This window comes from Tachypleus tridentatus, chromosome 7 (genome assembly GCF_004210375.1).
Source record: "Tachypleus tridentatus isolate NWPU-2018 chromosome 7, ASM421037v1, whole genome shotgun sequence".
NCBI classification, from domain to species: Eukaryota; Metazoa; Arthropoda; class Merostomata; order Xiphosura; family Limulidae; genus Tachypleus; species Tachypleus tridentatus.
Genome location: NC_134831.1, coordinates 17,136,726 through 17,151,595, shown reverse-complemented (window position 1 = coordinate 17,151,595; position 14,870 = coordinate 17,136,726). Strand labels below are relative to the sequence as shown.

Genomic DNA, 14,870 nt, shown 5'->3' with positions numbered 1-14,870 from the left:
CAAAAGGTAAAGTAATAAAAGTGTAAAAAGACATGCAGCAAAATTGTAATAACAACTCGTCAGGATGACTAACGGGTAGTTCAAACAGCAGCGTTAGTCACCTGAAGTTGGCCTTTCCAGTCCTGGTGTGGAGTTATTTTATGTTATGGCCATTTTCCAATTTCAAATTGAATGAGAGAGACTGAGACTCTTTTGAGAGTCTTTTTTAAGGGAACCACAATGAAAAAGGTGTAATGAATAAATCTCAAACACTTAAATGACACTAAAAAGATTAATGGCCATTAAAAAACTAAAACCTTTATCAAGGTGGACAGTGTCACCATCACCAATAACACTGTCTAATGTTACGGACAAGCCTTGGAACAGAACATGTTTAAAATAGTGCTATTGTTGAGAGTCATAACGATGGCAAGAAAGTAAAATGTGGCTTACAGTGATTTGAGTGTTACACAAACTACACACTGGTGCAACAGTTCCAGATAAAAAAAACAAACGATGAATTAAAAAAACTGTGACCAATGCGTAGTCACATTTGGCTAGAGGGCCAAAGTCCAATATAGGGTTTTATTTGGAAAAGCTTGTTGTCGTGTTGCTCACTCCAAGTTGATTGCCAGCTGGCACGGAGCCAAGCCTCGAATACAGGACCATAGTCCATGTACGGAATAGGTGCGGAAGTGATAGTGCCAGAGCAGATAGATTTAGCTGCCGTGTCTGCATGCTTGTTCCCACCAATACCAATGTGGCCTGGTATCCAGAAAAACTGGAAAGAAGTAGATGTTAATGAGAAATGGGCAGTTGGCTTTGAATATCAGCAAGAACAGGGTGTGAGCCAACATGAAGCAATTCCAGGGCCAGTAGAGAACTAAACGAGTCAGTATAAATAGTGCAGTTGGAGTACTGCTTAGCTTCAATATGATCCAGGGCAAGAGATATACCGTACAGTTCAGCAGTGAATATAGAAGCTGTAGAGGGGATTCTGCACGCAACCATTGACCCACAACAAACCATGGCAGAGCCCAGAGTTACCTGATTTGGAACCATCCATATAAATTGGAATGGAAAGATTGTTCAAAAGATGTTCAGTAAATAAAAGACGGTGCTTCCAATCGGGAGTATCTGCCTTTCTCAGATGACTTAAAGAAAGATCATATTTGGGGACTGTAATAAGCCATGGTAGGATGGGCTGACCAGTGGATTCTGCAATGTTATCCAAGGATAGACCCAATTCATCCAATTGCACCTGGATGGTAACTGTATCAGCAGGTTTCAGAAATGTTTCTTGTAAGGAAAGACATACAGGATGGTAAGAAGCAATCAGTGTTTTGATGTCATCCAGATTAGAACGTAAACCTCGACAGTTCCATTGTATCAAAGTGGCCATTTTTAATGACGGTAGGCAAAGTGGCTGGAGAACCCTTCTGTTTATGACCACATCTTTTTTTCCTTACTGTCCTTATTCGCAGGAGGTTTATCGACCTCCATAGATCCTGTCCTGGTTTGATTGGTCAGGTCTTTGTTGTTGGAAGGGGATTCCAGTGACTGAGGACACAAACGAATAATTTCTTTGCATCTTGGGGTGGGAGAAAAAGATGTATCTGAAGAAATGCCTGAATTTGAAACCAAAGGATGTGGATCTTGGGGTTTGTTGGAATGTATGGGAGGAACAGAGATGGGTGTAGAAGTTGATTCATCAACATTTTTAACCATGGAGGGCAAAAGGCTTTTCATGTGTTTTGAAAACGATTCTCTTGGAGGCACAGAAAGATCTGTCTGCACTCCCACTGTAGTTGTGGAACAAAGTACAGCAACATTTGTCCGAGATGAAGTGGCAGACAGCAATTTCCGAGCCTTAGGATAACTAATGTTATGAGTCGTTTTCAAACGCTGCACCTCTTTTCCTCCAACCATTCTAAACAAGAATGAAAGTAGGAAGGGTGAGAACCATTACAGTTGACACAATGTGGGTCCGTGTCACACTCATAAGCATTATGGTCCTTGCCACCACAACGAGCACGTGTCAGGGAACCACGACATGACGTCTTTGAGTGGCTGAACCTCTGAAATTGGAAACATCGGAGAAGGTTTGGAATGTATGGCCGTACCTTGCAATTTAGATAACCTGCCTTGATGGTGGCAGGTGCATGTGGTGATGTAAATGTCAAAATGAGGATATTTGTTGGCAGTGTAACTCCATCTTTGCAAGTGGAGATACGCCTCACTGCAGAAACTCCTTGAGTGGAGAAACCAGCAAGAATCTCTGACTTGGGGATGTTCTTCAAATCCCTCTCAACAATAACTCCTCATGAAAAATTCAAGGTAGCATGAGGGGTAACCTCAATAGGTACATCCCCAACTGTCTTTGAATTCAAGAGGAGTTCACTGTGTTGGGATGTGGATGTTTCAACCAATATGTCTCTAGATCGAAGCTTCTTTACTGACTTTGGAGAGCCAGCAAGTTCCTTTAGTCCCTTCTGAATAAAAAAGGGGGACATTTACCCTAAGGGTTTTTCTGAAAGAGAATGTAATATAAGAAAATGAGGTATGTGTGTTACAGATTTTGAAGATTGCTGCTCAGAGCCTTCAAGATGTGGTCGTTTACCTATTGACTGTTTTTTCACTATTTTATTTAAATTTTTCATAGGAGGATCCATAGGAAAACATTGGTACTCACTGTCCCCACCCACCATGATGCCCTACGAGGGAATACACTACAATGTCATGCAAGGACATTGCAGCAACACCAGGGTTTCGTGAGCACTATACCCAAACACCAGCATCAGACACAATGTCCACAACATCCATTGAGAATTTCCAACACTGGTACTTGATTGACTCTAGCCCAAGTGGACCAGCCGATTAACCCAGGGGGCCACCCAAAGGCTGCCCGTCTACAGGAATTCAAGGCCAAAGTGGTGTGTTAGGGTTGGACCTCTCAACCACCAGGATCCTCTCCTCCCTTTCATGGGTCACCACGCATGGCAAACACATAGGTGGATGTTTAGATCCCAGAAGAGGTAACCAGAAAGACAGAACCTTCCCTGGGAGGTCCCCTCACCACGTACAGGAATCCACACCGAGGGGCTACCAAAGAGGAAAAAGGTTTGGGCAAGTCTCATGAAACAACATGTGACTGAGAGGCACATTCAAGAGAAGGGGGCCTTGTCCTGATTATAACATGAAAGCAATAAAGTCCTGATGGACCAAGAATCATGGATTTGACTCGTTAGATGTGGTCAGGAATTCCACTACTACAATAAAGGAAGTCATGGTCACAACCACCCAATACTATGCATGTATAATTCCCATAATTGAAAGACGATGAAAAATAAAATAAATTGTAACTCTCTGCGAAATAGAACAAAAACATAAAATCACAAATCAACTGAAGGAAAAATTCACAAAACAGTAAATATTGTGAATTGTTGAAAACAACAACACACGTCTAACAGTAGGACTGTCAATCAAGAAGTGATTAGAGAAGACACTGGTTACAATAAGGGTTTTGATGCACTTCATTTGGTAGAGGACTGCTGCATGGTCATTTGCATGTTAGTATGCAGTAATAAGGCAAGTCATGAGGGGGAATTAGTACAGATAGAAAGAAGCACAAGTTGAGAAAGTTTTTTTGTGAGTGGAAATGAGATACTGTATTACAATAATAATTTCACATGGTCCTTTCAATACATGCCTTTTTTTTAACTCCAATTTGTTTATGATCATGTGATTAAACTTAATGTATGTAACTTTTGAATTTGTTAAATCAAATTCCTAGGTTCACCTCTCATTTCAAATTACTAATATTTTCAATCTCATTATTTTCACTTATTTCAGCATACTTGAATACATTACTTTCATCATTACAACAATGAAGCAAATATCCCACTAGTGTAAAATAATTATGTAGTTTGATGACATTTAAAAAAAAAAGAATGGATTCTTGAAATACATAGAATTTAGTGTATGTAGTAAAAATTCATACAAGAAAACACAAACATACAAGCTAAAAACAAGAAGATACCTACTGATCCATCTTGGCCATCACATCCACTGTACTAAACACTAAAATAATAAATAACACTCGAAACCAGCCCTTGCCATTAAAATGGTTATCAAGACTCCCCTTAAATTAACTGTACCTACCATTTCAAAAGGCAATCAATTTCAAAATTCAACCACTCTGTTTAAAAAGTAAAGCTGTCTTAACTGAAAATGACTCCTATCTGCCAAACTTTATACTTGTGTTCCCATGTCTTACAGTTCTCATAATTAAGCATGATAAAAGATAATGCTATCAGTTCCTTACACCCTGCTAAAATTCTTCTTTCAATGCACATACCTATTAAATCATTTTCTATAACCTACATATTTATGAAAGTAAAAAAAAAATTATGCTATTTTTAAGAAGTGAAGTTAGCTAAGAGAATTTATTGTCACATTTCATTTTGGATTTTTAGTCTGTATTAAAACAGTTGTCAGTACAACAAGACCAGCACGCCATTAAGTACAAGAAACAAAACTTTCTGAAAGGTTAACTGGGATAAACATCTAACATGCACTAAATTGTAATAAACTAACCAAGCAAGAAGATGTATTTAAGCTCACTCCTCTTACTCATATCTATAAGCACAAATGACAAAATTGTTTAACACATTTACTGTACACTCTGGTGTCCAGATATGTTATCAATAAGTGTAACTAATAAAATTACCTTCAAGATTTATCCATCATCCATTACCAGAAACCCAAAGATAGGGTTAATAATGACCAAAACTTTTCAGATAACATCAATGATGTGTATACCTATTATCCAATACAGTATAATAAACCAAAATTAAAAGTAAACACCTGTTGCACACTAGAATAAGAAACTGTGATTTACAGGTTTATGAACTTACAAATCTATTATTCTTGCTGTGCAAGCAAAGTTAACCGAATAAGTCTTACCTTTCAGATATTTTTATAAATAGCCAAATACGGCAATTAAGTTCAACCATACTCAAACAAGTGACTTTACCAAAATACCACAGGCAAATCTTATTGGCAATATGCCAGCATTTCCTTAAGTGTTCTGTGCAGTTCAATGTCTTTCACAACATACTGGACAAGTGCCAGAAATATTCAAATCTACAGGCTGCCTCACCCATCCATATAACACTGACTTTTACCATATGCCTGTCTAAAAAATCATTTGGACTATATATGTCTGTTAATGTTATTCCAGTCTATAGCTAAGATAAGACTTTTTATGTATCAGTAACTCTGAATGGTATCTTGTGTAAGAATGTTTACATTTATGAAATTTCTGCGAAATTTAATACTTCGAAACAGAAGTAGATGTAATTTTGAAACATTTAAAACTATCTTGGTCTATTTCATGGATTATTCAATACACAAAAGAATCTTTTATGTACTGGAACCATAATTATTTCATATCACACTAAAAGGAAGATGAAATTAGCAATTATTTGCCATGTAATAATGTTCTCTTATTTCTTTTTATAAAAAACAACAAAAGTATGTATACATATATATGTATGTATATATGAAGTGACTGATTTTAAAAGTTTCATATTTAATCACACCTTATGAGTTGTACTAGTCTGGTAATCATATAAAAACATATAACACAGAAATTATGTGAAATACTGCCTATCCTTTTGAGCTTAATTCTTATAGTACTGATGCCCTTGGTAATGAAAGGTATTTAAGGCCAATGAATGTATCTTGTATAAACACTTCTACATAAAAATTTCAAAGAAAATATTCCAAATATTATTCAACATAACATGCTTAAAGAATTAAGTGCTTGAGAATCAAAATCTCTGAAATACAGCAGAATCTCAAAATAATGGAATTTTTCTCTAACCTTTTGGTCCATGCTGAGAGGGCAAATTCCCTATGTAAATCTAAATAAAAGTTAAATTTTTACTTATTATTTTGTGATCAGTAAGAACAAGCAAGTCAATATTCCTCAGGACACAATGCTTTGACCTTGTGATTTTTTTTTTTTTGTTAATTATATTGACTGGGGCATAATTAGTACAGACAATGCTTAGCTATTACAGAATAACATAGATCAATTGATATGCTTGACAAATATTAAAAGCAATTGACCTTTAATTATAAAAAGTGTGAGATAATACACTTTGGGTCATCATAGTTTGAATCACATTTAACATAGATGATAACACATCCTAAAGGTGAGACTGAATAAAAGGTTTTCCAAATAGCAGTAAATAATTCCCAAGTCATCAAAGCACTGTTCTGTTGGTGTATTTAGTGACATACTGATTACAAGACAAAACCACTAGTTACTTCTCACTTAGCATGATGTGTACAGTTTTGGTCTCCTTATCTAAGAATATTAAACTATTTGAAATGGCTTAGAGAAGGAATGTGAAGGTGATCCCAGGGATAGAAAGTTTGTCTTATAGGGAAAGGGTTTGTTTTTTTAAAATTCCTCTTCAGGTGATTTTATTGAAGCATATAGTTTACCAGAGAATCAATAAGATAGAGATCTCAGATTTCTTCAGACTGTCTTCTGAAAACAATATTAGAGAAAAATGTTAAAGATGTGTAACTGACAGACTAGTCTGAAGTTAAGACAGTTTTATTTTTCTAACAGAGTGATTTACTTACAGAATGAGTTGCCATTAGAGTAGTGGAGGACAGTGATTTACAAAAGTTTAATTTTTATAAAGTCCTGGATGTGTCAAGTCAATGCACCAAATGTTTATTTATTGTTCTGCTAAAACACCCAGAGAATGAAATTATTTAAAACTTGAATTTTCCATGCATTATGTAGATTCTGTAAAATAAAACAGTTTAACGCGTACATGAGAAATATGAAAGAGCTATTTGAGAAACGTTTTTAAGAAGCAATTAAAAATACTTTCATTTTAACTTCAATTATCATGTTTTGTCTTCTGACATTCTTCAAAGCTTCTAACAGTTTATTTTATTTTAATTGTGTTTATGAAACTGGCATACAATAACTTTTTTATTTACCAAAATTATAAGCAAGTGAAATTTCTAATTGATAACCAGGTTTCACTTAATACATTTTATAGGTATTCAATATATTTTATATTAATTTATATATGGGTGTGCATGCACATATATATATTTACATCTCCTTTTTCAGGTGCTTTTCTTTACTTGAGCAAGTACATAGGCTTTAAAAGCCTAATGTAATCATGGCATAACATAAAGCAGCCTTATCACCAAAAAGAAACTTGGTACAGTCAAATGCAAAAATCAATTAACTGAAACATTTGCCATAATTCAGATGAAGCATATACTGACAAAACAAACTTTCTGCAAGATAAAAAAAAATAATGTGATGAAAGTTATTTATGATTTTCCATGATAACAAGAAAACCCACTTGTAGAGAAAAATATACCTAAAAACGGCTGGGGTAGAGAAAACCTCTATGTCGAGGACCGAAGAAGGTCGAAACGTTGTTCGCTCCTCTACATAGAGTTTTTCTCTACCCATACAAGCCGTTTTTACATATATACATTTATGATTTTGTTCTGATATTTTCGCAAATCTCCATTGAACTGTAAGCCACTGTGTCTTAAATGCATGAAAACAGAAAAAAACAGGTTCAATTTTTGATGATCACAGTTATAAAGCTAACAGAAAAAGAATTTAAACATAACCTGGACAACTGAGGTTCAGAAACAACGACTGGCTACAATCAATAAAGCTACATTTGTATAAAAGAGCCAATGTTCAAATTGCTGATATTCTGTTAAGACTGTTTCAGCTATTTCAAATTTCCTCATGGCAGTGTAGAGTGATGTATTATGCTCAAAAAAACATTAAGTAAATGATCTCACTTAGAGAGAACATCACTAACCCAAAAGTAAAATATGTATTTTAAGAAAAAAAGTTTACATATAAAACTGAATAATCACAACTTTTTCATTCAATAAATTTCAACACTGAAATATGGTTCAAAATTGTAGAACAATGACTAAATGTGTATGTTCTGTATACTTTTTTAATTCAATAGTTTTGGCCTCAGGGAATAGGTGCACCCCATCAGGTGCCAAAGGTTTATCAGAGGTATTGAAGATTTTCTGAAAAATAAAATGTGGGTGGAAAAGGAGAGCTTTGAAAGACCAAGAGATTCCTGGTTGTCCATGGGTTTAATACCAACTACATAATAACATCTACTATATAAGAATGAAAAGCCATCTGTTTGTGGTGTCGATATTTCGGCATTTGTTGTACCGATGAACACACAACCTCTGCTGTAGCAAACACATATTTTTAAGATTACAACTATGTGTGTGTGTGTGTGTGTGTATAAAATGGACTATGCACTACTTTGGGCATATAATTATATTTAAGGGTACTCAGTAGAGATTGCAATGAGTAATAAAATGTAATCAGGTATTCATATTCTCCATGCTTGGTATTGTAGGTGCACAAGAATCATAATCACTGGCTGAAATCTCCCACTGCATTTGCTTGGTTGTCAAAGAGAAACACTGATGTAATATCCCCAAATTTAGTCCAACTTGAACCCTAAAATCCCATTTTACCCACAGCACATTTAAATTTTGAAAATCCCCAAAGTAAATTGTACTTCTTCTGCTCAGCAAAATAACAAAGTCATAACCAGGAAGACCCCAAAATTCATTATAAAATTCACTGCCTCTGTTAACATAATTAATAATTTGCAGGGTAATATAGTTGACCAAGTAGAATTGTGCCTTTGAGAATAAGTTTTTTCACATTTCAGTTTATAAGGATTTATCAAGAAGAAAATCTGAGAATAACTTTAGAATATTTATAGCTATAAAGTAGGTAACAGAATAAATTATCAACAAACCTTTAGAATTTAAACCTAAGCTAAATAAAATGCATCTAGTTTTGATCAACCTATTAAATTCTACAAATAAGATAGCAACGTTCTTTACTTCATTAAATGTTTTTGAAAGACAAGCATTTCAAGGTATAAAAGCACTGAAGGTTGTTTCTCAGAACTTTCTTTTTAAATGAAACACAAGTAGGTATTCTAAAGTAATTAAAAAATTTTGAAATTACCTCATGCTGTACTAATTACCTCATATTAACTTTATGTTAACTAAAGTAGAATCTATATGATTTCTTGAAATTTGTGGTTGGTTCCAGTAAATTATCAAAATTTAACGACAGACCAATAAAAGTATTTAGCAAGATTATTCTTGAGCATTGCTCCATATCAAAATAACTTGTATATTACATCCATGCATTTTCAACTCTTATCAAAGTGAAACTCTTAACTTCAATTTAATGCTTGTACATTAAAAACTGTAGTATTAAATATTTTTTCAATAAATAAATTATTTTCAAAGCATTGGCTTTCAAAAACAATTTATATTGTTATAAAGATGTGATAGAAACTCGATAATTTACAAATATATACATTTGTTTGTAAATCTGTACCTTGCCACTTGGGGTCTTCATTCAGGGCATTTCTTTCTTTATCAAGACTATTTGGTCCAGAAGTACCATTAGCTCCTTCTTCAGAATTTTCAAGAGCATGTAATTCCCGAATGTCGTAAACTGGATTCCGCAAATCAAGCACTCCATGAGCAAAAGCACAATGCGGCCCATTTTTAACACAGTAGCCTCTTGTATCAGTATCATGAACACATACACCTGTCTTGTAGTAGCGAAGGTGATAGCGTCTTTCTGTGTCTCCTGCCGTGCGATGTAGGTAGGGACAGCTGAAAAAAAAAAGATAAAGTACTTAAATGATAAAAAATATCATGAACAAAAAGTTTTTCATAAAGTGTAATAAAAAAAACAATGTAATGTTAGATGTAACTCTTAATCAGTGTGCATATCGTATTTCAATTTGTGGTTAATATGAATGATGACTCTGAAAAAAAATATAAATAATCATAATTTGGTTCCCTTAGCAACAATTTCATAATTCCCCAGAACTAAGCTTCATTAGTAAGACAAATATAAATTATATTTATTAAACCACAGTTACCTTAAAAACAGTGTTGTAAATATACACATTATAATAGGGCATTCAGTTATGTATCTCTTAGTAAGGGAAACACTTTAGTCTCAGAGATTCAGGGCAACTGCAATCCACTTGATCTCCACTTCCCCTCAAAAAAAAACAACACAGCCCTGTTTTCAGTAATTTTTAATAAAAGTTTGATAAACAGCAAAAATATCTTTCCATCTTTTATAGAATTTTTCCAAATTAGGTAAATTTTAGTAAATATCACTAATCATGTCCCATGACAAAAGATAAAGTCCTATCTTAAGCATGAAGAATCAAAAATACCTTTATCATTTTATTTATAACAGAAACCTTGCCTGTACTGTAAATTCTCACAGAGTAATAGGGTATTTGGACATATAAAACAGCATTAACACTGTGTTATTACAGATCATCGTGTACAAAAGGTGTAGAAATGAGACCAGAAAATAAAGTTTGTGACAATTTTAATTCATATTCAATGGTATCTAAATGCTTTTTAATGTATTTTAATTCTACAACACAAACTAATTGTTCACTAAATTTGTGAAATTTATTAAAAACTATTAAAAAACATAAAATTAAGCCATTAGTACTCCTAGAATTGGCTAAAACACCAAGTTATTATTTCTTTTAATTCCAATATATGACAGTTAACTATTATCAGAAAATACTGATTTTAAAAAATGTTCCTTGAACTTTAATGTTGTAGCATAAGTCTATTATATAACCTACTGCATAAATGTGTGTAAACTGCACATTTAAAAGTTGGCAAAGAACATTTCAAAACTCTAGATTAGTTTTGTTTGTTTAAATAAAGTTAACCACAAAACTACACAAAGGGCTATCTGTGATCTGCCCACCACAGGTAACAAAACTGCATTTTTAGCATCGTAAGTCTGCAGACATACTGTTGTATCACTGAAGGACCTCTAGATTAAATTCAGAGATATTGAAAAAGTAATAAAAAATTCTATACATTTATTTAAAATGTATTAAATGAGCAATTAATAATGGATGACCCATCGCTGTTCAATAAGTTGGCAAAACATTTCTTCCACTGAAATCAACCCTCCATCCCACTTAAACAATCAGCCAAACAAGCATAAAACTAAATTTAGTATTTCACATTCATTGATACATTCCCCAACAAATGTTTTAGATAATTTACAATTACAGTCAAATAATTCCACAAGTTTATAGCTCTTAGAGAAAAATGGATTATTATAAACTGCAATCATGATGTTCTCTGAAAGTAAAATATGCCAAGGATGCACTCATTTTGCCATAAAATGTCCAAAGTCAATTCATGTCTTCTTAATGATCTATCATGTTATATGTTTCCAAATAAAAACAATATTTCATAGTTATACTTGAGTGTCTAGCCACAAGCTCAAATATTCTACAGGGAACTTCAATTTTTAGTTATATTCACTTTCCTCTTGTTGATAAATTATTATATATATAATATACAAATACAAACAGAAAAATGCTGAATATTTCATTAATAACAAGAAAGACCATAAACAGTCCCTGTTTTTTATGCACTGACATCTCATTATATATGACATTTGTAACAGGACATATTTTTAAATGTAGATGGTTCTATAGACCAACAAATGAAAAGTTGTAAATTATGCATCATGCTTTAAGAAGATTGTTTAAAAAAAAGAACAAACAAAACAAACAAAGAGTAAGCTAGCCTGTATTATTTTTATTGAAGAACTGGGCTAACATCTAACAGATACATTTTATGTGTTAATAGAAGTAACAATATGTATGGCAGTTAACAGAAGGTTAATTAATCTTATAGCCAAACATAGGCAACTGTAGGTTGAGCTTAGGAAAAGTAAAAAGACTTTGGCATAACTAATATAAAGTCTTAAAAACTTCCTACACAATAAACACAAGACAGTAAGTAATAAGGCAAACAAGAATTTAGGTCTTGTATATACAAGTATTGAGTTCAGTTTGTAAGAAATCATCCGTTCACTTCACAATGCAATGATTAGATATAATTTAAATACTGTTTTTAGTTTTTAATCACCTTACAGAAAAAAAATGTTGAGCTGCTGGATAGAGTTCAGAGAGGATCCAAAGAATGAATTCAGATTTGAGGAAGGCTCAGGGTAAAAATGGGTATCATTAGCTTTTTAAGTCTGTTAGGGGTTTTAAATCAATATACTCATATGGCATTATCATAAAATACTCTGTAAGCTGTAAAACTAGAAGACATACATTTAAGATATGGTGAACTTGCACACAACTTTAGTCAGAGCATTGTTACTTTTATAATTAGATGGTCAGCCTATAGAATAGTTTACCAACAGATGTGGCAGTAAGATCTCCCACCTTTAGAATTGAACTGGGAAAAAGTAATGTGTATCATGTGAAAAAAAAACTTTGGTTATCTAAAATCGTATGTTAATTGCAATACATTTTTATCTTGCTTATTTTTAATTAATATTCTCTAGTTAAATTTACTTATAAGCTAAAACAAGAGCTATAATGTATTAATAATATTCAAAAATATTTATGGAACTAGTTTATACTTGTAACTGTGATGTGTTGTTTCAATAATAAATCACATCAAATACAATAATGAATTACAACTGACATAGTATTACTATAAGCAATAGTATTATTATTAATGTTTATATTACATACGACTACGATATCAAAAACTGTGGTATTTGATCACCAGTCTATAGATGCATAGTTTTAATGGGAAAAAAACTAAATTATGCCTTCCCACACTTTTCCAACTTACATTCTGTTTCTAATCTGATCTCGAATTCTCATCTTACCTAACGTGATAACAAATATGTTAGTTATACCACTTGGCACTGATTACGTTTAACTTTTAAAACAGATGCGCTGTAAACTGGCTTCGTTTGGATAGAAGTTTCATTTTACATTCACTGACATTTACAATATTATACCAAAACTAATAACTAGTGTAAAACAAAATATATGAAAACAGAAAATTTTCGTTAAGGATACCCCAAACTCATACGAATCAAATAACTATGCTATATCGGAACATCAACCTTCGCCCGCCATGCGCCAAGATTACTCGTTCCTCATAGCCATAGGTTACCATCTGGACACGTCACACGCGCGCCACCCCAATATGGCGTACGTAATATAAAATGGCAGACTTTGTTTACAAGTCAAAGTCATATCCATGTGTTGATTTTTCGCACCATATATTCACCCATCTTTCAATTTCTTATGGCCATCAAAATTCATAAACAGCATTGGTAAAAAATACTGTATTTGTTGATAGTGCTAAATTAAGCTAACATGTTAAGAAAATCAATTCTAGATCAATTTCTGAAAGCCTTATCAAAATCTGAAACAGTGTTGTTATTCCAAAATAAATCGCTGTAAGTATAAGCCTAGCCTACAGATGGTTCACACTTACTCGTCTCCGTCAGGGCAAATTCCTGTAGTTTCATCGTATTTTGTACAATATACGTCAGGACTGTAGTTAAATGTACCATCTCGTTTTCTAACTGGTCTTCGGCGACGTTGGTTCATAAAATGCCAATAAAAACACGTGAATGGTTTGTGTTGAGTACATTTATGTTGGAGAAACAGCGGGCACTGCTCCACACGAAACTCTTTCAAATACCTGAAAAAAAAAGAAACAAGAAAGAAATGGCAATCCTGACGAAGAAAACAAATAAAACTGAAACGCACCTAGTGAAATTAAATTTAAGTTCAATCACAGACATACGTGTAATGAATAGGTTTCTCCGTCTGTGTTGGCAACGAAACGGCTTTCGCCTCCGCCGTAGACGGCATTTTGGATCTAAATATCTAGTGCGCGATTCTACTGCGCAAGGAACGCTCTGATAACACTACCTCATTTGATATTACAAGCCACGTGATCAGACAGAGCTGTCATTTCCAAAGCGTGAGAAAAACCGTAACAATTTTAAAAAGCTACAAGAAGCATTAATTAATGCTTTGAATTTGGGATAACATGTCAGATGCTCGAAGAACTTAACAGCTAATTCTATGCACAATAAACAAAGTTGGTCAATATTTAATTTAAAATCAAATCAAATATTAACCATGAATATGAAAGTTTCAAATAGCATGTGTGTATGTTATTTTATAGTAAAACCACATTCAGCTAGCTATATGCTGTGTCCATCGAGGGTAATCGAACTCTTGCCTAAGTTGGTCAAGTTGTAGGCTTACTGTTGTCCCATTGGGGTCTTCAAATAGACGAGTTATCGAAACAACAAAACAGACATTATTTTACTTTTTAGTTATTCTTGCAATGACGCAATGTATTGTGATTTTATGAAGGTTTTGTTCATGAAGTAACAGTTTTTAAAATCACATTTCGAAAAAGTAGTCTTGTTAGTTACAACCTAAAGATTTCTTTCGCAGGTGAAACTTTTTTGAACGATAACTTTAAAATCGTGAACATAAACGGAGTTAAATGAGAGAGCCTCATTGGCTTACAGAATCTGAATAGCTTTTCATGATTAGAAATTTAGAGTCAGAGAAGCCTGAAATTTAGGGCAGAAAGGGGGGACGTGCACCCACTTTTTCCAGCATATATATATTATTACTAATAACTATGTTAAACTGCCCTATTTTTCTTTTCTTTTTTGCTCCCCCGATTCCAATTGTATAATTAAATTAGACCCTTATGTTTATAATAGAGCATCATTACATGTTCATGATAAGAAAGACGCATAGGAATAATATTTTTAGATGTGAAACATTTTCTAACAAACTGAAAAGCTTGAATGTTATTAATAAAGAAGAATAAAAGTACGTGTCAACCAAGAAAGATACTGTTGTTTTGTTTATAAACAAAACATTTATTTTATAAACTTGTAATTATTG

General features: G+C 33.4%; 1 protein-coding gene across 3 annotated transcripts in view; it reads right to left on the bottom strand.

Moving 5' to 3' along the window:
- Window positions 1-13,854, bottom strand: part of LOC143255208 (RING finger protein unkempt-like) — a 49,326-nt gene extending 35,472 nt beyond the window's left edge. For all 3 annotated transcript variants that reach the window (XM_076510504.1, XM_076510506.1, XM_076510505.1), the window contains exons 1-3: window positions 13,741-13,854; window positions 13,426-13,635; window positions 9,443-9,726 (exon numbers count right to left, since the gene is read on the bottom strand). In XM_076510504.1, coding sequence (XP_076366619.1) covers window positions 9,443-9,726; window positions 13,426-13,635; window positions 13,741-13,808 — 562 coding nt within the window. In that variant the 5' untranslated portion in view covers window positions 13,809-13,854. The remainder of the gene's footprint in view (window positions 1-9,442; window positions 9,727-13,425; window positions 13,636-13,740) is intronic.
- Window positions 13,855-14,870: the final 1,016 nt, after the last annotated feature.